The 25,015-nt window shown below is 34.8% G+C and overlaps 1 protein-coding gene across 1 annotated transcript; it reads left to right on the top strand.

Moving 5' to 3' along the window:
- The first annotated feature begins 326 nt into the window (after positions 1-326).
- LOC126887902 (ankyrin-2-like) lies at positions 327-20,913 on the top strand. The gene is made up of 2 exons (XM_050655798.1): positions 327-459; positions 18,954-20,913. Exon 2 carries the CDS (start codon positions 19,010-19,012, stop codon positions 20,876-20,878), a length of 1,869 nt encoding a protein of 622 aa, XP_050511755.1. The 5' UTR covers positions 327-459; positions 18,954-19,009; the 3' UTR covers positions 20,879-20,913.
- The last annotated feature ends 4,102 nt before the right edge of the window (positions 20,914-25,015 follow it).

Genomic DNA, 25,015 nt, shown 5'->3' with positions numbered 1-25,015 from the left:
AAGAGACGCTAATTGTTTCCGAACGTCTGCGGTCCCTCTGGTGAGTACCGATCCCACAAGGACAGAAACTATTTGTTGATAATTTAGAAAGCAAAGTTTTCATTGGAATTCTTACCTACATGTCATAACCTAAGAAAGTCATAACTTTAAATGATTGTTCCTAACGTAACAAATTGTTAAATAAAATGGAGCATTAAAAAAATCAGAACATCATTGGAACTAATGTTCTGCAATCATTGGATATATTATGCAACTTTTTGAAATCTTTTGCCTGGGTTTATTGTATTAGTCGGCTGGCGTTTACGCAACCGTCATTCCTCCTACAACACTGTGCTCTGTCGGAAATCGCCAGTGAGTCCGCTCACCACTGCAGACTGCACTAAGTGCACTGAAAACTGCAACAGTCACACCAGTGCTGGATATAAACTAACAAGTGTGTGAAAGTGTAAATACGAAAAGGTAAGCTTGAACTTTTTATCAAATTGTAATAATTATTGCAATTAGTTGGTATAAAAATAAATTTTATGGTAAAACGTAGTAGGGTATTTGCATGTTAAAAATCGCTAGATAACAATCAACAATTCAAATGTTTATCATTCAACATTATTCTTTCTGAAAAATCAGTATCGTTCCTCGTAAATTTATTTAGGGGTATCTTAATTTTTTTAAATTCATTTATGATGTTATTTTGTCATCGAATTTATTTAGATTTTATAGTGCTTTAGGCTTTAGAAATAATAAATATTTATTTTACTTATTTAGTTCGGTAGCATATCTTGAAGGCTTGAAATAACAATTTTCAACGTTACAGTATTACGCAATAAAATTACAAAACTGTAAATAATAAGTTAAAAAACCCATATCTCATGTCAGTGTTCTTCCTTAAATTTCTTTGACTTACTACTTTCATTGTTTTCTCTTTTGTGATTTATTTTTCTTCTTCTTCTTCTTCTTCTTCTTCTGATTCATCGTCGAATTATCTTAAGGTCAGACGTCTGTCTTTTTCGGCATGCAAAAGTTCGCTAGTGTTATTTATGTATCTCCAGTTATTTATATTTCACAGCCATGACATTTGTTTAGGACCTACTCCTCTCTTGCCCTCAATCTTTCCTTGGATAATTAGTTGAGGTATTCTGTATTTTCCCCTTTAATCTTTGTGACGCTCTGCCTTTCATTTCCTTCTGTAATGGTTTTTACTGTAGGACTAAGTTTGCCATTTAATTTACCCTCTTTTTCTTCTTCTCGTAGCATTATAACCCGGGTGGGTCATGGCTGACTGCACAATTCGCTTCCATTTCGAACTGTCGTCCATAATAGATGGGTTAGTGGGTATTGTTCTTAAGTCTGACCATATATTGTTTCTCCATCGCATTCGTGGGCGTCCTAAGTTCCTTCTGCATATAGGAGCTTCTTCCCAGAGTAACTTGCCAATGCAGTTATTAGGGAGTCTATGGACATGGCCAGCTCATCTTAGACGTTGAAATTTTATTTCTTGGACTACGTCGCTCGTCCCTATACATCTCTCATCATGTAATATACGTCTCACACGCATACATGACCACCGGTCTAATCACTGTTTTATATATTCCGTTCTTTGATGTTCGTGTTAGGTTCTTATAGTTTTGTGGAAGTTATAGGTACATATAATTTACCATCATTACCTATAGCAGGGGTCACTAATTGGCGGACCGCGGTCCGCATCCGGACCGTAGGCTAGTTTTATGCGGTCTGCAAATAAATTCAGAATATATTGTTTTGCAATTATGAAAATTTTGGCCATGAAATTGTGTACCATGTTTGGCTCAACTTATGTGCTTTTGTATTTGGCTCAACTCCCTAATAAGAATCAGTTGCACTAAACTCATTTCAAACTTCAGACAGGTTGTACATTTTTTTACAGAGGAAACATCATCATTCTCTTTGCCTTATCCCTATGCGGGGTTGGCTTCCCTAATTGCATTTCTCCATACAATTCTATCTTGAGTCATATCAATATTAATCGCCTTTACCAACATGTCCTGCCTAATCGTCTCCCCCCACATCTTCGTTGGTCTTTCTCTCCTACTCCTTCCAGGAATCTGCACTTCAGCAATTCTTCGTATTGGGTGCTATCTCAACCTATGCTCTCTCATTTTGGCATCAATTGGTTCCACACCTAGACTTCCCCTAATATACTCATTTTTAATTTTATCCTTTTTTGGGTACCCCGTCAAAATAGCCCCGCCGAAAAAGCTCCGACAAAATAGTCCCCACATAATATCCCGCACACAAAATAGCCTGCAGACAAAATAGCCGCGGAGTAATAGCCCGCCCACAAAATAGCCCCGACAAAATAGTCCCGACAAAAAAGCTCCCTTGAGAATTCATCATGAAATAATCCCTTAAAAATACATTTTTTCGGAAATGGTAATTATCCTCTATTCAGATGTTTATCTTAACCACATTAAATAAAAATGGTATTTTCAGAGAACTCGAACCTGTCTTCTGTTTAGATTAAATGTGTCCTGCTTTTCGATTAAATTCAATGTTCAAGCCAGCCATCTGCCTCTTGGAAGTTTGAAGATTTAATTTAAGCGAAAATCAATGTTTATTTGTAATATAAACATTTTTGTCTGATTTCTGACAGCAGTAAAATGCGTTTTGAATTAAATAAATTACATACATTCTTCTTTTTTTTTCAAATAATTTAAATAAAAAAAATTTTTTGGACACCTTGTATAAACAATTATGTAAATGTTTATATTACTGAATAGAGAATTGAATAACCTTTCAAATGAGCTAGCACACGACCCCTATTCTCATTTAAAAAAAATCATCGATTACATCATCACGCCCAGATGGATGACGTAATTAGTATGACATATATACCAAAATATCGTAATTTTAAAAATAAAAATCGACCTGTTTCAGGATTTTTCTTAACACTATGTCTAAATTGCAGATCTGAATGAGTCAGATTAAATTAAATTATTAGAAGAATTTTTTTACTATGCAACAACATTTTTGTTTAATTTATTAATATTTTGTATTTTGACAACGACGTCCGAAGTGGAAGTCGAAGGTAAAAGTTTTTATTGTGGGTACTCGGCCCCCTCGCCGGGGCTCTTTTAGCCGGGGCTGTCTTGACCGGGGCTATTTTGTGTGCGATCTATTTTGTCGGGGCTATTTTGTTTACGGGCTATTTTGTCGAGGCTATTTTGTAACCGGGCTATTTTATCGGGGCTTTTTTGACGGGGCTGTTTTGACCGGACCATTTTGACGGGTCACGCCTTTTTTGTCACTCCACTCATCCAACTAAGCATTATCATTTCCGCCACATGCATTCGTTGTTCCTTTTTCTTTTTTACTGCCCAACATTCAGTTCCGTACATTATAGCCGGTCTTATGGCTGTTTTATAGAATTTTCCCTTCAACTTCATTGGAATTTTCCTGTCACACAGCACACCACTCGCTTCCTTCCACTTCATCCATCCAGCCCTAATTCTATTGCATGCATCTCCATATATTTCTCCATTACTCTGTAATACCGGCCACAGGTACTTAAAACTATTGCTTTTTACAATCAGTTCACCATCCAAAGATACCATTTTATTTGTAGTAACTCCATCTTTAAATGGACATTGCAAATACTCTGTCTTTGTCCTACTAAGTTTTTACAGAGGAGACAATCTTTTTAAACAAATTCAAATTACCTTTTTGCCCCGAAAAATGCATTTTTAGATTTTTGGGTAATTTTAAACATAAAGATTTCTTATCATTTATCACAAGTTGATAGTTTGCGAGTTATAAGCGATTTATAATCTGAAAAATTCGAAAATACGTATACGCATTTTCGAGGCTTGAAAACTCAAATGTAAATTATTAGTTTTCAAAAGATGAAGTTATTAGGTATTAGTTTTCAGGTTGTCACGTGCCTGAATTGAAGACCTTGGGACCAGAAGGGGACAAGCCACAATTTCGTCAAAAATGATTTAAAGTAGAAATCGTACACTTTGAGACCATATTAATGTCCCGAACAGAAAGTTTCAGCAGTTTTCTCATAGATGGCGCCGCTGTAGTTAAGTCCCGTTGTGTCAGAACATTCCCGTGCATGTAAACGGAAAATTTACTTTCCTGAGTTTGATTCTGAACACAGTGACCAAGATCCGTTTTTAAATAAAAGCGAAGATGACAAAGACTATACAGTATCCGGAAGTAGCAGCGATTGGGAAAATATAAACTCAGGAACAGGAAGTTTATTAAATGTGTGGCTTGTCCCCTTACGTTATATTTTTCAAACCTCAAAATATTAGGATTGTTCTAAAGGTTTTTTGTGGCTTATTCCTTTTTAGTAAAATACCTATTTTACTGTAAGAAAATGAATAGGTTTATACCCCACAGACTTCTCGAGTTCTCTTATCAACTCCAGAAAAGAAGGTGCCTTCTAGACGGAGACACAAGGATACCCAACGACATAAAAAATTAAGAGCAAGACTAAAAAAATCTAGTTTACGAATTTGTATATAAATACAAAAGGAAAGTATATAAAAACAAAATTAGCTGCACCTTGCGGTTGCAAAAAACAGTGTAGGCAGAAATTGGTATTTGCCAACAGATTCTACCAGATATTGAGAATAATGAACCACTGGAAGACATTGAACACTTGGACGACTTTTCAGATATTGAAAATTTTGACAACTGAATTATTTTATTGTTGCATTTTATGTTCATATTTTAAATATAATTTTTTATACAAAAGGGGGTAAGCCTCATATTTTTTCAAAAAATGTTCCAAAACTCAAAAACCGTTAAATAAACATTTGTGTTACTTTTATTATGTATTTAATATCATATGTCCAAACGATTATTGGCCTTACTATCAAGAAAAATTTAAAAATTGGATTTCAGGATTTGAAAATAAGTTTAAAATGATGTTTTCTCCAACATATTGTTTGGTGGCATGCCCCCTTCTGGTCCCAAGGTCTTCAATTGAAATTTATACTTTTTCAAGGTTCTAACGAGTAATCGGGGGCTTATTTCAATATAGACCGCTGTTTTATAATTGTTAATCGTCGCGCGTCGCACTTTATGGTGCGTCTCTGTCGCACGTATTACACGTAGGTACGTACCTATGCGAAAAAATCCCAACAAATACTTGACATTAAATTAAAATTTTCTGGTATCTATATACACACACCGGCAAAATTAGCCAAACACGTTAAAAATGGGACATGTTTGATGTCTCGTATTTCATAAACCAGTGGTCCGATTTGAGTGATTCTTTTAGTATATTATAGCCTTATTATTTAAGAATATCGGTGTAATAATATTGTTGCTAGACAGGTAAATGACATTTTATACCGGGTGTAACAAGCATACTGTGTTTTTTTCTTAAAGTTCGGAACACCCTGTGGAATATTCCAGCATATATAAAATATTAAAATTAAAACTCGATTGTAGAATTATGCTTTCTTAACATTTTCTTTTTTGATTCATTTGCTTATGTTGGAAAATAAAAAAGTTACGTGCTTTAACAACTAGCCATGTTTTTTATCAATAAATCCTCATAGTAGGGGAGAAAAGTATGCTAAATTTGCAAATACTCGAGCATTCTTGTGACCTGGAGTGGATTGTGAAGAGTGGGTGCTACAACCAAAAAAAGTTAAGTTAAGTTTTCCATAAAGTGTAGGACTCTCCATTTTTCAATTTAATTTTCCATTTCCACCAATCGTTTTTTCCGATTATAGCGCTATTTATCCATAATAGGAAAAAATGTTGCGAATAAAAGTTGCTTATTTTTACGTCAAGGATCCAAATCTGCAATAAAAATTGGGGCACCCCACCTCCGTGGGGTGGGGGGTTACATTTGGTAGATTTTTGGGTGGGTGTTTGGTGCCATTCGGTAGATTTTTGAAAAATATTGAATAGGTGTATTTTGCAGTTTTACGATCTGATGTTCATTTAGCAAAATATCGCAGGGTTCGTATTTATAATTTTTAATTTACCCCCCCCCCCCCTCTCCGTGGGGTGTCACGAGCCCCCACGGAGGTGGGGTGGGGGATTTAATTTAAAATCTTAAATAGGAGCCTCCAATTTTTATTGCAGATTTGGATTCTTTACGTAAAAATAAGCAACTTTTATTCGACATATTTTTTCGAATTACGGATAGATAGCGCTATAATCGGAGAAAAATGATTGTTTCAAATGGAAAATTAAATTAAAAAATGAAAAGTCCCCCACTTTATGGAAAACTTAACTTAACCTTTTTCTGATTTTAGCACATACTCTTCACAATCCAATAGGTTCCCATAACGCTCGAGTAACTACAAATTTAGTATACTTTCCTCCCCTACTATGTATGAGGATTTATTGATGAAAGACATGGATAGTTGTTAACGCACATAACTTTTTTGTTATCTCATATAACTAAATGAATCGAAAAGGAAAATATTAAGCAAGTCTAAGTCTACAATCTAGTATTAATTCTAATATTTTACATATGCTAGAATATTCCACAGGGTGTTCCAAACTTTAAGAAAAAAACACAGTACGATTGGTACACCCGGTATAAAATGGTATTTACCTGTCTAGCAACAATATTATTACAACGATATTCTTAAATAATAAGGCTATAACATACTAAAAGAATCACTCAAATCGGACCACTGGTTTATGAAATACGAGACATCAAACATGTCCCATTTTTAACGTGTTCGGCTAATTTTGCCGGTGTGTGTAATTGACATAGTTTTTTTTTAAATAATTTATTTACTTATTCAATTAATAATAGCCAATGTGCTAATTGAATACGCCAATCATATAGTGCGATACGCAGCATATAGTGCGACGCGGCTCCGCGACGGCTTAAGGGTCGAGAGGAGGCGCATAATTAACATTAAAACAACTTGAATGTTTAATCTTCAATTTTGGCACTTGACAACCCCAAAAATAATAATTTATAAGTATCTACATTAGTTTTTAAGCTTCGAAAATGCTTATTTTCGCATTTTTCAGATTTTAAATCGTTTAAATCTCGAAATCTAATAAAACTTTTGAGAAAAATGACAGATATTTTTTGTTTAAGATGACCCAAAAATGCTAAAAACATAATATATTCGGGAACAAACAAGTTGATGTTTTCATAAATTTCGCCCGGCGCCCTTCTGATTTGTTTATAGGGGGATATTTTTTAACAAAAATCCGCAAAGAAACCGAACCAGAATAACCAGATACAGGTAGCATTAAATCCGGACCCCAGAAGTATCGTAAGTTTTCGAAACGGACCCTCGGGTAACATAATTGGTGACCTCTGACCTATAGAACGAGATCCGAATATAGGTCGATCTGTACCCATCCGCTTGCCGGATGAAACATGTTTTTATAAAATTTCATACATAGACAAATATTTTTAGCATGGGTTGCCTATCAAAATCATAGCTATCCTTAAGGGGGGCCGTAGGGGCTGAAATCAATCTTTCAATCACATTTTTTAAAGTATGGTAAAATTATTTTATTTTTAAATTAAATAGGTATATTCACTACAATTCATAAAATATTCAAGAAAAAATTTAAGGCAAAATATTGAAAAATAAGCCAACGGTGGCAAATTTTTAAAGACACCTCAAAAAACAATGGACCTTGCGGTGAACTCATGAGAACTCCTCATTGGATAATGGTAAACAAAAAATTCAAAAAGATGTCATTAGCTTATGAGTTTCTAAATGTTAACCTGTTATTTGTTCCCTTATAAAACTTTTTATTTTACATGGCAAAGCATGTTGCTAGTTTGAGACTAAGCGTGAGGTCGTTTTCATTCAACACAAAACAGACTGAGTGGGGAAATCCTCATCTCTGACACTCTCTTTTCTGGATCTTTGGCCCGATCTTTACCCGAAAATCCCGACAGCCAAAATCCAGACAGCCAAAATCACGACAGCTAAAATCCCGAACGGCTAGAATCTCGACATGCCAAAATCCCGACACGCCAAAATCCCGACAGCCAAAATCCTGACAAATCTATAATTCTCTTAAATCGTTTGGCAGTTAATTGTAAAGTTTTAATCCAATAAAAATACTGTGTTTTGGTCAAGGTTTGATAATTTCTTTTTAACATATTTTAATTACATTTATTTCTGGTTTTTTGTTTATGGGCATGTGTTTTTTATTTTTGGTTACCAAACAAAAGTATTTACCATTAAATATACACTAATTTTCTAAATACAATTTCTAACATGGGTACATGAATTAAATTATTTTTCTTTTTTTGCCAATATATGTATAGTTCAATATTATAAAATAAAATCCTCAATTCAAGTTTACTCTCATATAATCGATATTTTCAAGTCACTTACAACCGTCTATTTCAGTAAGAAGAGCTTTTACATTATAAAATTAAGTGAATTTTTTAATTTCAATTCTCTATAATACATGAATTGGTACTGAATTTGAAAAGAAAAAAATCAATAGTCAAAATGTAGTGGTCGGGATTTTTACTTATGCGAGGATTGTGGCATGTCGGGATTTTGACATGTCGAGATTTTGGCATGTCGGGATTTTGGGGTGTCGGGATTCTGGCGAGTCGGGATTCTGGCTGTCGGGATTTTGGGTGCCACCGGTTGAAATGCGCTGAATCTATGAGATTTTAAGGATTTTACGATATGACCATATCTCGTAAGACCAAGACTTCTAATTTGTTCATCATATTAACCTTCATGATCCAGCTTTCACATCCATAGAGCAATCCAGGATACACATAACATTTTATAAACTTGATTCTTGTAAGTTCAGCTGAGAATTGCACAGTATAAGTATATATCTAAGTTTCATAAATGTTCCTCTTGTAATGTCTATCTATCTATATATCTAATTATCCTTCTTCGGTCCATCTTTGGACATAGGCCTTCCCAATCCTTTGCCATTCTTCTCTGTCTGTTGCTACAGTTATCCACCTAAAGCCCACGTGCTTCTTGATATCATCTTCCCATCTCATTTGGGGTCTTCCTCTGCTTCGTTTATATTCCCACGGTCTCCAATTTATAAGAATTTTGTTCCATTGTATTCTTTTTGCCTTATATTTTGTTCGTAATTTATATACGAGTTTTAATTTCTTCATTAGGATTTAGTGTCTCGTTTATCCAACATCCTATGTATTTAAAATGGTTATCTTTTGTAATAGGCTCATTGTTGACAATTAGTTGCATAGGGTCAACGTCTTGTTTGCCAACCACAAATAAGTGTGTCTTTGAGGTATTTATGCAAAGTCCGTTATTGGAGCATTCTCTAGTGACTCTAGAAATAAAGTTGGAGATGACACACACCCTTATCTGACACCTCTTTGTATGAAAATTTTGTCTTTTTCTTGTCGTCTACCCGAATATTAGAAGTTACTTGATTCTTATAAAGACGTTGTAAAACACTCAGATTTTTATCATCGATTCCAATAATTTCTAGATACATCCTATCATGTGGGACCGTATCAAACACCTTTTCATAATCTATAAAGCAGACGTAAATTGATTTCCGTACTTCCCATGATCTTTGAAGTAATTTTAGCATTGGGAACAAAGCTTCCCTTGTTCCCAATCCTTCTCTGAAACGTAATGGTTTGTCTCCAATTGTTTCTTCGCAGATCTGCTCAATTCTGTTAAGAATTAGCTTGAGAAGCAGTTTGAGAGAGTTACTCATGAAACTCATTAGTCTAAAGTTTTTACATGATGATGTATTGGGTTTTTTGGGATTGGGATAAATGTAGACTCCAACCATATTAGTGGCGTTATTACAGTTTCGTATATGTAGTTTTACTTAGGAATGTTAATTTTAATAAATAGAAAAAAGATTCCAGCGGAATTGATGTGTCTCTTATTGTAGCTAAAGGTCCTTGACCTATTGAAAGCAAATTTTTATGATTTTTCCTCACAAAAAAAGCTATCACTGATAGCGTTGGAAAATTCTCGAGAATGAAAAATCGGAGAATTCTCGATATGGAGAATTTTCTCAGAGTGAACCCTATGACGCGCTTAGGGATATTGTTAAAGATGAAATAGGGTATTAAAAATCATGAAATTATATACAAAATTATGAGACGAAACAACAGTGTTTTTTATGTATAAAAAATACAAAAACAACAGAAAACACAAAGTTTATTTGATAAAAAATTTAAATTTTCTTCTTAACAGCAAATAATGGATGTGGTGATCCAATCTGATAAAAATGAGGCGTCAGATTCATAATTTATTTCTATCATTAGCTCATCCTGGTGATCTACATTCTGCATTTCAATGAGAAGTTGTGGGATTTTGTTTTTCACGAGTCGCCAGCTCAATCATGGACTAGTCTATGTCCTATGTCTAACAATTTTAAATTGTGAGCGATAAAAGTTACCTTACCAGCCAGTTCAGCAGGAAGCCGGTTTCTTTTAGAGGAGTGGATAAAACCATAAGTATTGAAACTTCTTTCAGTCGCTGCAATGGTTGAAGCCATGCTTAATATATCAATTACTTTTAGTTAATTTTTTTTTCCTAAACATGTACCTTTCCACCATATGATTGGTTATAGTTTTCAATTGATTTTACAACGTATGGTGTTTACAACACCATTCTAAATATGTGGACGTTAATATAGCACCGAAACAATAAATATTGACACTGTAAACATCATAGCTAGTGGTTCACGGGACTCTCCAGCCCCGGCTACTTCAATTTTTGGGGATTTTATCGAAAATCGCGAGATTCTCCGGCCAGCCAAAGCGAAAAAGCATTTCATGAGAAGAGCCGCAAGTAGGTGTATCCCATAGGTGTATCCTGTCGCCAGCGGGGGTACAACGGCCTCCTTAATTCAGATGGATTTACCCAAGTTTTTTATGTATTTTGACCCGTGGAACACGAATTTTTTGGGGAACAATTGATCCGGATGTCGATAAGATTGTTATAAACAAAGAACTTGAGGAATTACATAACAGTGATTTTCGCAAAACAAAACATTTTTTTGTATTTTTTGGGTAATTCTAAGCAAAAAATGTTTTTACAAGTATTTTCGTAGGATCATAGTTTTCGAGTAAACGCGGTTAAACTTTCAAAAAATCGAAAAATTGCAATTTTTGAACGCGAATAACTTTTTATTAAAAAATAAAATAGCAATTCTGCTTACCGCATTTGAAAGTTAGAGTCAAATTATATCGGTTTTGATTATTTGCTTTAACAAAAATTAATTTGTTTATCGTCAAACATAGCTAAGTGTTTTAGCGTTTCGACCCGTGCCCAATGCATGCGTTTTAACGCATGCTACTAGACCACTCATTAGCGGTAAAAAACTGTAAAACCGTGGAATTTTGAAAATCAACACCGATTGTAATAAAAATTTTAAATTAAGCTCGGTTGACCTTCTTCTTCAAAATCTACCCTACGCCGAAGCGCGCTTTTGCCATAGGGGTGAAAACATCCCCATCTAGGGGATGAAAATTTTTCAATCAAAATAACTATGAATGTCGATAGACTGACCAATTCTTAGTAAATTTTGTTCTATAAATTGTTTTTGCAACCTTGAGACTTTCCAAGTTTTTAAAGATTGAGCCTATGCATTTTTCATTGAAAAAACTCACGTTGTATAATCGTTTTTCATTAATAACTCAAAAAAATTTAATTTTACAGAAAATGTCTTTAAGAATAAAATTGTAGCTAATAAAAAACAAAGAGATTCGCGTCAGAAAGACTTAAGTAAACCCAATAACGACTGAGTTATTGCTCTTTAAAGGATGGTTATTTTCGAAGAACCTCGAAATGGAGAACCTTCAATATCAAATAACTCGAATTTGGCGCAATTTTTTTGAAAAACTTAACAAACATCTTTTAAAGTTCATTAAAAAGATTTTCAAATGAGCTTTAATAAAAGTTCTTTCCATAAGAACTGACTGACTTATGACGAAAATAAAGTCGCTCCCTTTTTTCTTGTTTGAAATTTAACGAATAAACCTTCGTCTTTACAATCCTAATAGAAATAAATAGCTTCCCACTTGAAATTAACTTTACTTAGGAATAATCGATACAATGGATGTGATTTGATGGGTTTGGAATGCTTAGTTTGGAAAAAATAGTCGATTAAATCGAAAATGACATTTTTATAATTAAAAAAAGTGCATTTTTCTTAAATAAATCTAAAAGTATTCATACTGTGACGAATTTCTAACTGAGGCCGGTACTGCCCCTAGCAGTCAACAAACAACAGCGACACGTCATCGACGAGTAATGTCTCCGCTAATCCAGAAGTTTCCCGATGATAGGCGGAGACCTGCCTCAGGCCTTCCAAATGTTCTCGAAGCAGAGCCGTATCTATATAAGCGGATGATTTTTAAGCAGCAGTCAGTCAGTCAATGAACGAGCCGCGACGCGTGATATAATTGTATTCGAATCGGATTTAGTGAAATGTATTTATTAGTTATCGGAAGTATGTTTAGTTAATTAAATCATAAATTTGAGTTGTAAATAAATTAGATGTGTTAGTTGGTGTTATTTGTAATTATTAAATAAATAAGCAATGTAAATAAAATAATATAAGTAAGTCTTCCTTTATTTAAATTAGTGCCTAAAAATATAAATAAATAAAATAGTAGAGTCAACCGCGTAAAAAGACAGATTTATAACAAATGGTGCAGAAGTGAGGATACTTGAAATACATAAATTCAACGTAAATTTTCGGTTTAAATAGAGTGTGGAACCTTTAAAAATAAATAAAATATAAATCGTAATAAATAAAGTGTGTGATCATGTCTTCCTTGTGTAAGCTAAAAATTGCAGACCTGAGACTTGAATTGGAAGAAAGGGACTTGAGTTCTACTGGGAAAAAGGCTGATCTAGTCGAACGTCTAAAGAACGCTCTGCAAGAAGAGGGTCACGATCCAGAAACCTATTTGTTTGAAGACAAGCATGCTGCTGTGATCTCGTCGATTTAGAAGGTTTCTGGTGAAATCTCCCAAGTTTCCTCGGATGTTTTGAAGGTTTCGACAGACATTACATCGTTAGAGAACAAAGTTTCTACAGACATTACATCGCTAGAGAACAAAGTTTCGACAGACATTACATCGTTAGAGAACAAAGTTTCTAGTGAAATCTCCCAAGTTTCTTCGGATGTTTTGAAAGTTTCTACAGACATTATATCGTTAGAGAACAAAGTTTCGAAAGTTTCGGGTGATATTTCATCCCTTGAAAACAAGATGACTAACGAAATCTCTAAAGTCACTTCGGATTTTGACGACAAGATATCGTCCATAAAATCTACTTTTGAAGAAAAGATCAAGGAAATAGAAAAGAAAATGGAGGAAACGGAAAAAGTAGACAAAGGTATGGAACCCATGTTAACAGACATTAAAAATGATGAAACCAAATAAAAATTAGAGCCACGGTCGATAGTTGAAGGGAGTGTAGGTCATGCTCGTGTTAAGGTGCCAAATTTCGACGGAAAGTCATCATGGAACAACTACATGAAACAGTTCGAATCGGCGGCCAGAGCGAACGGATGGTCCGAAAAAGAAAAAGCTGTAAACCTCACTATTGCTCTTCGAGGCGACGCTTTGGATGTCCTCCAAAACAAAGAAAACAAAGACCATAAGGTGCTGGAATTGTGGTGAAATGGGACACGTACGGAGTTCATGTAAGTACCCTAGGTACAATAACAGTCAAGAGACTCACCAGCAGGAAAACTAGAACGGGTCGGCCTTAGGGGGGCAGCTTCGACCCGCAACTTTTCCAAAGACTCTCTCATACTAATAGCTTCTTTGAAATGTCGTGAAGATAGTGTATATGTAGATGGAGAAATAAATGGTAAAAAGTATACATTGTTAATAGATACCGGAGCGACCAGGACCATTATACGACCGTCAGTTATAAACAGCCGTAAGAAACTCTTACCAACGAGGTTGCGACTGCGGACTGCCACAGGTGAAAACGCCAACACCCATGGAGAAATCCAGATACAATTAGGGATTGGAGCAGAAAAGTTCGTCCATACTGTCATAGTTGCAGGCATCGAAGAAGATGTTATATTAGGAATGGACGTAATGAATTTGCATGGATTTCAATTGGATTTTAAGAACAGGGTAATCAAAGTTGGCAACGAGGAGGTATTTCTTCATCCACATGATGACAGCACTATGCTAGCAGCTATTAGAGAAGATACAGTTGTGCCTGCGAGGAGTGAAACGATCATCGTAGCGCGGCTACAGGGAATTGTAGAAGAAGGAACACCTGTTATGATGGAGCCATGGAATCACGACGAGGAGGTTGGCCGAGGGATCATAATTGGAAAGGAATTGGTTACTTCTGCTAAAGAAATTCCCGTGAGATTGATTAATGTCAATGACTACCCGGTGACCATCAAGAAGGAAACAAAAGTAGGAACTTGTGTACCCGTGACGTCCATAATCCGTCAGACGACAACATCAGATAATTCCAACGACAAGTTCGACCAAATGGTTGCAGTTGCAGGCCAATTTCTAAATCAAATGGAAAAAAGAAAAATTAAGGGAGTTTCTTAGGCAATATCGTGACATATTCGTACCGAAAGGAGGAAAAACAGGAAGAACAACAGTTGTCAAACATAAAATTGACACTGGTACCGCTAGGCCAATTCGTCAATCAGCTAGACGATTACCACAGGCGAAGAGAGAGGAAGCTGAAAGGATTGTTCAAGAAATGAAGAAAGACGGGGTGATAGAAAGTTCTACGAGCCCATGGGTCTCTCCGGTGGTCCTGGTCAAGAAGAAAGATGGAACTACGAGAATCTGTGTGGACTACTGTTTGTTGAATAATGTTACCAAGAAAGATAGTTATCCTCTGCCTCGGATTGACGACACGTTGGACACATTGGCTGGAAGTAAATTGTTTTCTACGTTGGACTTGAAGTCTGGATATTCGCAGGTAGAAATGGATCCAGTGGATAAGGAGAAGACGGCCTTCACGACAGGATCTGGATTATGGGAATTCAACGTTATGCCGTTTGGACTCTGTAATGCTCCTGCGACATTTGAGAGGCTTATGGAAAATGTGTTGAGAGGGTTATCTTGGAAAACATGCCTGGTGTATTTAGACGACATAATCGTTTTGGGGGAGACGTTTGAAGACCACCTGAAGAATTTAGAAGACGTTTTTAAACAACTTAAAGCTGCCCAGTTAATGTTAAATCCCAAGAAATGCAATCTATTTCAAAGTAAAGTCAATTATTTAGGCCATATAGTCAGCAAAGAAGGAGTGGCCGTGGATAAAGGAAAAATCGATTCCATTAAGGAATGGCCTGAGCCAACTGATAAACATCAAGTGAGAAGTTTTCTGGGACTATGTACATACTACCGGAGATTCATTAAGAAGTTTGCAGATATTGCTAAGCCATTAACGCGACTTACAGAGGAAGCAAGGGATTATTGCTGGGATGGAGACTGCCAAACGGCATTTGAAACTTTGAAGAGGCATTTAATTACAGCGCCAATATTAGGGTATCCACTGCCAGAAGGAGGGTTCATCTTAGATACGGATGCAAGCAATGTGAGAATTGGAGGAGTGCTGTCGCAGATCCAAGGAAGACAGGAACGAGTCCTTGGATATTTTAGTAAAGTGCTTTCAAAACCTGAACGAAATTATTGCGTCACGAGAAGAGAACTTCTAGCAGTAGTAAAATCAGTGGAACACTTCTATCAATACCTCTACGGAAGGAAGTTTCTAATCCGAACCGACCATGCCGCCCTTAAATGGTTAATGCAGTTTAAGAATCCAGAGGGTCAGATAGCCAGATGGATTGAACGACTTCAAGAATATGATTTCAAGATCGAGCATCGGGCCGGAGTTAGCCACAGGAACGCTGACTCTCTATCTAGAAGACCGTGTCCAGCAGAATGTTTCCATTGCAACAAAACAGAGTCAAAGGAAGCAGCAGTACTAAGAACAACAGTGGTCAACGACGAGTGGACGCCTACTAAGATCAGGGAAGAACAAGAAAAAGATCCAGTTTTACAGAAGATTCGAAAGTGGAAAGAAGAAAATCGTCGACCATCTTGGCAAGAAATATCAAGCCTAAGCTCAGTAGTTAAGACGTATTGGGCCCAGTGGGACTCATTTATCTTGGAAGACAGCTTGCTTAAACGAGAAATAGAAAATGATGATGGTTCGGTGAGGAGAACGCAGTTGGTGATTCCAAAGAGTAGAGTAGCCGAAGTACTTCGTCAGTTACACGACAGTCCATCAGGAGGGCATTTTGGTGTAAAGAAGACCCTTCAGAGAATTCGGGAACGATTTTATTGGATGAATAGTTCCGACGATGTGAAGGACTGGTGTAAGAAATGTACTACCTGTGCTACAAGTAACGGGCCCTACCGGAAAAGAAAGGCTCCTATGAGACAGTACAATGTTGGCAGTCCGTTTGAAAGAATAGCTTTGGATATTGCCGGGCCATTTCCAGAAAGTGACAATGGATGCAAATACATGTTGGTGGTAATGGATTACTTCACAAAGTGGGTGGAGATCTACGCAATTCCAGACCAGAAGGCCGCCACTATTGCAGATGTGTTAATCAACGACTGCATCAGCCGATTTGGAGTACCTCTGGAGATCCATAGTGACCAAGGAAGGAACTTTGAGAGCGATCTATTTCAAGGAATCTGTGATAAACTAGGCATGAAGAAGACAAGAACCACGGCCTATCACCCGCAATCGGATGGAATGGTGGAGCGTATGAATAGGACAGTCGGCAAGTATTTGACAAAGATGGGTTTGTTATAAATCTGTCTTTTTACGCGGTTGACTCTACTATTTTATTTATTTATATTTTTAGGCACTAATTTAAATAAAGGAAGACTTACTTATATTATTTTATTTACATCGCTTATTTATTTAATAATTACAAATAACACCAACTAACACATCTAATTTATTTACAACTCAAATTTATGATTTAATTAACTAAACATACTTCCGATAACTAATAAATACATTTCACTAAATCCGATTCGAATACAATTATATCACGCGTCGCGGCTCGTTCATTAACTGACTGACTGCTGCTTAAAAATCATCCGCTTATATAGATACGGCTCTGCTTCGAGAACATTTGGAAGACCTGAGGCAGGTCTCCGCCTATCATCGGGAAACTTCTGGATTAGCGGAGACATTACTCGTCGATGACGTGTCGCTGTTGTTTGTTGACTGCTAGGGGCAGGACCGGCCTCAGTTAGAAATTCGTCACAATACTATGAAAATTTGTTTCAAATACTAATTGTAAAATTTTTTTCACTGAAAATTTTGATTTTTTTTTGTTTTTGTATCATGAATACTGTTAGGTTTAGTTAAGAAAAATTCACTCTTTTTGTAAATTATAAAACTGTCATTTTCGATTTAATCAACTATTTTTTCTAAACTAAGCATTCCAAACCCGTTAAATCACATGTGTCATATCAATTATATCAAATTATAGTTAATTTCAAGTGTGAAGCTATTCATTTTTATTAGGATTGTAATTCCGAAGGTTTAATTGTTACATTTCAAACAAAAAAAAAAGCAGAAAGCCACTTCCTTTTCATCCTAAGTCAGTCAGTTATTGTGGAAAAAACTTTTGTCAGAGCTCATTTGAAATGTTTTTTAATGAATTTTAAAATATATTACTTAAATTTTCCCAAAAAATTTCACTATATTCGAATTATTTGAGATTGAAGGTTCTTCATTTTGAGGTTCTTCGAAAATAACCATGCCTTAAAGAGCAATAACCCAGTCATTATTGGGTTTACATAGGTCTTTCTGACGCCAATCTCTTTGTTTTTTAGTAGATACAATTTTGTTAATGATTTTTTCTGTAAAATTAAAATTTTTAAATTAATCATGAAAACGGTTATAAAACGGGAGTTTTTTCAATGAAAAATGCATAGGTTCAATCTTTAAAAACTTGGAAAATATCAAATTTGCAAAAAAAATGTATAGAACAAAATTTACTCAGAATTGGTCAAGCTATCGACTTCCATAGCTATTTTGATTAAAAAAAATTTCATCGCCTAAATGGGGTTGTTTTCACCTCCAGAGCAAAAGCGAGCTTCGGCGTAGTGTATATTTTGACAAAGGCGGTAAATACTACCTAAATCCAAATTTTCAAGAAAATCGAGCTTGATTCTCAAAATTCCACGAGAAAATGGCTGTTGATTGGACTATACGTAGAAATTGCCTGTTGCGCGCCTACTCGTTCTATTTTAAATAAGAGATGCATTGAAAACATCACTCAAGCGCTATGTGTTTATAGCTTTGTTTTACAATAAAAAAAATAATTTTTAGCAATGCAAATAATCAAAACCGGTATAATTTGATTTGAACTTTCAAATGCGGTAAGCAGAATTGTTATTTTATTTTTTAGTCAAAAGTTATTCGTGTTCAAAAATTGCAATTTTTTTTTTAAAGTTCAACTGCGTTTATCTCGAAAATTATGTACCCTACGAAAAAACTTTTAATTACATTTTTTGCTTATAATGACCCAAAAAATACATAAAAATGTTTTTTTTGCGAAAAATCGCTTTTGTGTAATTTTGAAGTTCTTTGTTTATAACAATCTTCTCGACATCCGGATCAATTGTTACCCAAAAAATTCGTGTTCTACGGGTAAAAATACATAAAAAACTTGGATAAGTCCATCTTAATAAAGGAGGCCGTTGTATCCCCGCTGGCGACAGTACTAGGTAGTAAGCTTCTAGAATAATAATGTTTGGGGTGCAAAGAATATACTAGGTGAAATTGGCAAAAACAATATACATACATATTTTTTAAATTAAAATAATTTAATCCATATCTAGTTAATATTTTTACTTCGGTTTTTGTATATATAGAAAATTCTTGCTGAGAATTTTCTTGCCGAGAATATTCTCGAAAGTATTCTTCTGAGAATATTCTTTTCTTACATCACTAATCACTGATATTTACAGTTACCTTTGTACTAATCGTTATATTTATTTTATTTTTCAGGTATTTAAAGAAGAACATTGTGTCATTAATAAAGCCAACGCAGTGGATTTGTAAATATGGAGCAGAATGAGTATCCACTGCATATAGCTACAAAATTTGGGAACCTAAATGAAGTACAACAGTTGATTGATGCAGGAGCTATAATCAATGAAGTGGATTCTGATGGTTTTACGTCACTACATGTAGCTGCAAATTCCAAGCATATAGAAGTAGCCGAATATTTATTGACACACGGTGCAGATGTAAATGAAATCGATACGTTTGAGTGGAGCAGTCCTTTACATTTTGCTACGCGCAATAATGATCTTGAAATGGTTCGATTATTCACAGAAGCTGGAGCAGATATGCAGTGTTCAAATATGTTTGGTGATATGCCTATTCATTTTGCTGCTGAATTAGGATATGTAGAAATTGTAAAACATTTTTTAGAACATGGGATGTATGTAGATATTATAAAGCCAGGCAGCAAAATGACGCCTCTTCATAGAGCTGCAGATTCCAAACATATAAAAGTAGCCAAATATTTGTTGGACCACGGTGCAAATGTAAACCCAATCGAAACGTATAATGGCTGGAGTCCATTACATTTTGCTACGAACAATAATGATCTTGAAATGGTTCGATTATTCACAGAAGCTGGAGCAAATATGCAGTGTTCAAATAGTTATGGACATATGCCTATTCATGTTGCCGCTGAAGGAGGATATGTAGAAATTGTAAAGCATTTTTTAGAAAATGGGATATATGTAGATATTACAAATGAAAGCAACAAAATGACACCTCTTCATATGGCTGCATCTGGAGGTTACATCGAAGTAGTAGATTATTTACTGTTCAATAAGGCTAACGTTCGTCTCAAAGATTGTGAGAAACGGGGTCCAATTCATTTGGGTGTCATAGCAGGGAATGTAAAAGTTGTTCATGGTCTTATAGAAAAAGGAGCTGATATGGACGCTAAAGATATCTTCAAGATGACTCCTTTAGATTTAACTTGTAGACATGGGAATTTAGAAATTGCCCAGTTACTTTTAAAAAACGGTGCAGTGTTTAACCTACAGGAGAGATCTCGGAACTATTCTCCACTCCATTGGGCATCTGAAACGTGTAGTCTAGAAATTGTAAAGTATTTTATCAGCTTAGGGGTAGACGCCAATTTCGGTACAATTCAAGAATATACTCTTCTGCATGTAGCTGCTAAATGGGATCACATTACCATGGTTAAATATTTGGTTGAAATGGGTGCTGATGTTAACAAGAAAACTCTACCCAATGGAGCCACTCCATTATATTATGCGATAAAAAGTATATGCACAGATGTTGCAGAGTTCTTAATTCTAAATGGAGCTGATCTAAAAGAAGCTGAATATAAAGGCAAATCTACTTTATCGATAGCCCTAAAAGATGTGTCAAGTGATTATCCGGAGTCAGACCAGACACAGTACATGGTACTTGCAAAACTAATAATTAAATACACCGTGTTAATTTACAATCCCAATCCCAATGAAAAATTTATTCGGGATGGTTGTCCTTTCTTCAAAGAATTATCGCAATACTTTAACGACTGCCAAAAAGAAATAACAAGCATGGCCAGGGTGACAATAAAAAATAGTACTGTTTCATTACATCAAATAATTAGCGGCTCCAATAAAGGCAACGCTTTTGTTCAATATCTATATAACGACGATATTAAAAACGAGTTAGAAAATATTGAAGATTACCTTAAAGACTTTTCGATATATGGTAATATTTTTCCGTTAGTACAACTTAGGGTTAAGCAAGGGTTTCAAAGAATGGAATTACTTACAGATGCTGACTTAATGCTGAAGAAAGTTTCACCTAAGTTACCATCAGAAATAAGATGGAGAGTATTCAACTACTTAGACATGACTGATCTTAAAACTGTGATACAATCAGATTTTATATAAATAAAAATTATTATTTGTTTGGTTCGTTATAAAAACGTAATGATTTCAGGGGAGGGGTAGAGAAATACTGCACTCGGGGAATAGATTGCAGTATTGTTCTCAATACAAGTCTTGTTCCAGAGATGCAGAGACGTCAATTTGCGACGTATATGCATGTCTGGTTGAGTACGAGAAAGCGTTTGATCGAATACAGCACGCCAAGGTGATGCAAGTAATAAACGAAGCAGGAATGAACAACCAAGAACTGAAAAAAATTAAAAACGTTTACCGGAATCAGACCGCAAATCTCAGAATTGAAGGTGAACACACCGAATAAGTGAATATCATGCGTGAAGTGAGGCAAGGCTATATTTAATGTCTTCTAATCTTCAATCCTTACTCCGAAATAATATTTAGCGGAGCTTTGCACGCAACTGAAAAAGGCATTACACAAAATTTTTACCGACTAATTAAAATCAGATATATGTACATATGACATAAATCAGATATGTATAGTATTTGCGGGCAACCTAAAAGACCTACAAGTTCTTATGGACAAAATTACCTATTACAGTCAAAAATATGGAATTAATTTAAACCCCTGCAGAAACAGTGAAGCACTACAACTACCTCGGCACTATAATAAATGAAGAATGATTCACCTTTAACTAGATGGGAGCCTGCTTCAAGAGCCACAATCAAAGAATGCTGCGATGCTACGTCATCTCTGTCCTTTTTTAAGGTGTTGAATTGTGTACCTTGAACGAAAATACATTAAGAGGAAACAGTAGCGATCAACAGGTAGCGAAAACGCGTTCCAAGATGGCGGCTGTAATTTCGAATATTTTTTCGAAATATTTGGCACACGTATTCATTATATAATAAAGAATGGCGGTACAGAACCCAATTTGAAAAATATATTAATATGTGGAAATTACTCTGTAATTAAATAAAATATTTAAAAAACCAGCCTGTATCGCCATTAAGAAGAACAAAAAAATACACTTACTTCAAATAAACTTTTTTATCCGATGCCTAGATTTTGTGTCATTTTGGAACTACTAATGAAATAAAAAATTTTATTAGTTCCAAAATGACACAAAATCTAGGCATCGGATAAAAAAGTTTATTTGAAGAAAGTGTAATTTTTTGTTCTTCTTAATGGCGGTACAGGCTTGTTTTTTTAATATTGTATTTAATTACAGAGTAATTTCCACATATTAGTATATTTTTCAAATTGGGCTCTGTACCGCCATTCTTTATTATATTACGAATACGTGTGCCAAATATCTCGAAAAAATATTCAAAATTACAGCCGCAATCTTGGAACGCGTTTTAGCTACCTGTTGATCGCTACTGTATCACCTTAAGCATCAAAATTAACGCACCACCTTAAAAATGGGACATATTTGATGTCTCGTATTTCCTAAACCTGTTGTTAGATTTGAGTGATTTTTTTAGTATATTGCTTTATTCTTCAAGAATATCGATGTAATAATATTGTTGCCAAACAGGTAAGTGTCATTGTATACCGGATGTAAAAATAATATTGTATTTTTTCTTCAAAGTTTGGAACACCCTGTGGAATATTCTAGCGTTTATAAAATATTGAAATTAAAACTCAACTGTAGCGTTAGGCTTTTTAAACATTTTATTTTTGATTCATTCGCTTATGTTGGATAATAAAAAAGTTAGATAGGTACTTTAACAACTAGACATATTCTTCAGCAATAGAGGGTGTTTTTAAATAAGTACGACAAACTTTAAGGGGTAATTCTGCATGAAAAAATAATGACGTTTGCGTTATGAACATATGTCCGCAAATGCTTCGTTTCCAAGATACGGGATGTTACATTTTTTTTACAAACTGACGATTTATTTATTGCTCTAAAACTGGTTGAGATATGTAAATGAAATTTGGTAGGTTTTAAGAGGTGGTTATTTTACATTCTTTGACATACAATTAAGAATTTTGTATTCACCATTGGCGTGCATACGGGTATAAACATTTTAGATATATACCGTTTGCACGTCAAGGGCCAATGGTGAATATAAAATTGATAGTTGTATGTCAAAAAATTCACAATAACTACCTCTAAAACCTACCAAATTTCATTTGCATATCTAAATCGGTTTTATAGCAATAAATAAAGTGTCAGTTTGTAAGAAAAAATTCAACATCCCGTACCTCGCAAACAAAGCATTTGCGGACATATGTTTATAAAGTAAACAGTCATTATTTTTTTATGCAGCATAACCTTTTAAAGTTTGTCGTACTTATTTAGAAACACCCTGTATAGATAAAGAACATGGCTAGTTGTTAAAGTACCTAACTTTTTTATTATCAAACACAAGCGAATGAATCAAAAAACAAAATGTTTAAAAAGCCTAACGCTACAGTCGAGTTTTAATATTAATATTTTATATACGCTAGAATATTCCACAGGGTGTTCCAAACTTTAAGGAAAAAACATACTATCATTGTTACACCCGGTATACAATGACACTTACTTGTTTAGCAACAATATTATCACATCAATATTGCTGAAGAATAAAGCTATAATACACTAAAAAAATCTCTCAAATCAGACAACGGCTTTAGGAAATACGAGACATCAAAAATATCCCATTTTTAAGGTGGTGCGTTAATGTTGATGCTTAGCGTATCTGCAGAAAATTAAAATAATTTTTGGGATGTGGCCATATCGAAGAATACTTAAAATCCCGTGTAGTGAATGTCACAAATAAGGAGGCCCTCGGAAGAATGAAGAAGAATCGAGAGGTACTGACCATCAGCAAATCTAGAAAGTTATAATACTTAGGACACATTATGTGTATGAAGATCCCGTACGTATAATTACTTTTATAATTCGGTTAGTCCTAATTTTTTTACTCAACCACTTATAGAACTATCTCCCGCGCACCAAAAAAAAGTTGATTAATAGCAAGCTGAAAATGTGTTAATAACTTAACGCTGTCTAATCGGACAAACTTTGATGTATGGGAACACTGGAACAGTAGAAGTTTTAATTGTGGAACAGGTTAAAAATTTGGAACGCGAGGACAATGAAAACGTTCCATGTATTTTGTCGGACAGAACATCCAATTGATTGTTTATCACCAACTGGGCATTTTAATAAGTTTAACACGAAGAACATGTCAAATGACAGGAATCATGTTGGTTAGTAATAGCAGTCTGATTTTTGCATGAGAGTTTAATGAAAGGATAACAAATAAATTGGATGTTCTGATGTTCTGTCCGACAAAATACATGGGACGTTTTCGGAATATGTCGTTCCAAATTTTTAAAGTGTTCCACAATTAAAACTTCCTGTTCCAGTGTTCCCGTACATTAAAGTTTGTCCTACTAGACACCGTTAAGCTATTAACAAATTTTCAGCTTGCTATTAATCAACTTTTTTGGCACGCGAGATCCGGGCCTATTAAACAATCTACTATTTCCAGTCTTGTGCTTGCAGTCGTGACGTAGTTTTCATTTTTAGTACATTCTTTGACGGTTTTTGCGGTAGATTTTAAAGAACCGTTTAGATTGACTTGAAATTTGGCATTCATATAATATGTCAAAGAAAAAAAGTGATAATATTGTGCCGATGTGTGCTTTTGATCTGGGTTTGGGTACCACCCCTGCTCGGGGTTGGAAATATTTAACCTCAAAATAACCTCGGAAATTGATAGATATTTCAATTCTGAGTAAAATATCTAATATACGACCTTTTCAGTAAATTGATATTTAGCAAGTTATTCACGATCGAAATTAATGATTTCCTACATGAAAAATGCCTGCTTTGAGTGGTTTTTGAAAAATATCTCTAAAATTATGCATTTTTACGAAAAAGACATTATAGTCAAAAAGAAACCTTTTTAATTAGTGAATGGAGTGGTGTTCTTTAAATTATTATAGCAATAACACAACCTATCTTACAGCCTACTTAAAATCGGGGTTTTTTCGAATTAACCTTGAATCAAACATGTTATCATTAAATAACGCAATAAATAGAGATTTTTAGAAAGAAATTATGAAAACATCTTTTAAATATTTTACTGATACCTTTAAAAGGGGCCACGATAAAAGTGATTTGGATAAAAAATGGCCGAGTTATTACAAAAACAAAACGATTATGTGGTTGAAAAATCAAA

Source organism: Diabrotica virgifera, chromosome 7, assembly GCF_917563875.1.
Source record: "Diabrotica virgifera virgifera chromosome 7, PGI_DIABVI_V3a".
Lineage (NCBI taxonomy): Eukaryota > Metazoa > Arthropoda > Insecta > Coleoptera > Chrysomelidae > Diabrotica > Diabrotica virgifera.
Note: the sequence above shows the minus strand (reverse complement) of the source record. Positions and strands in the feature narration are given on the sequence as shown.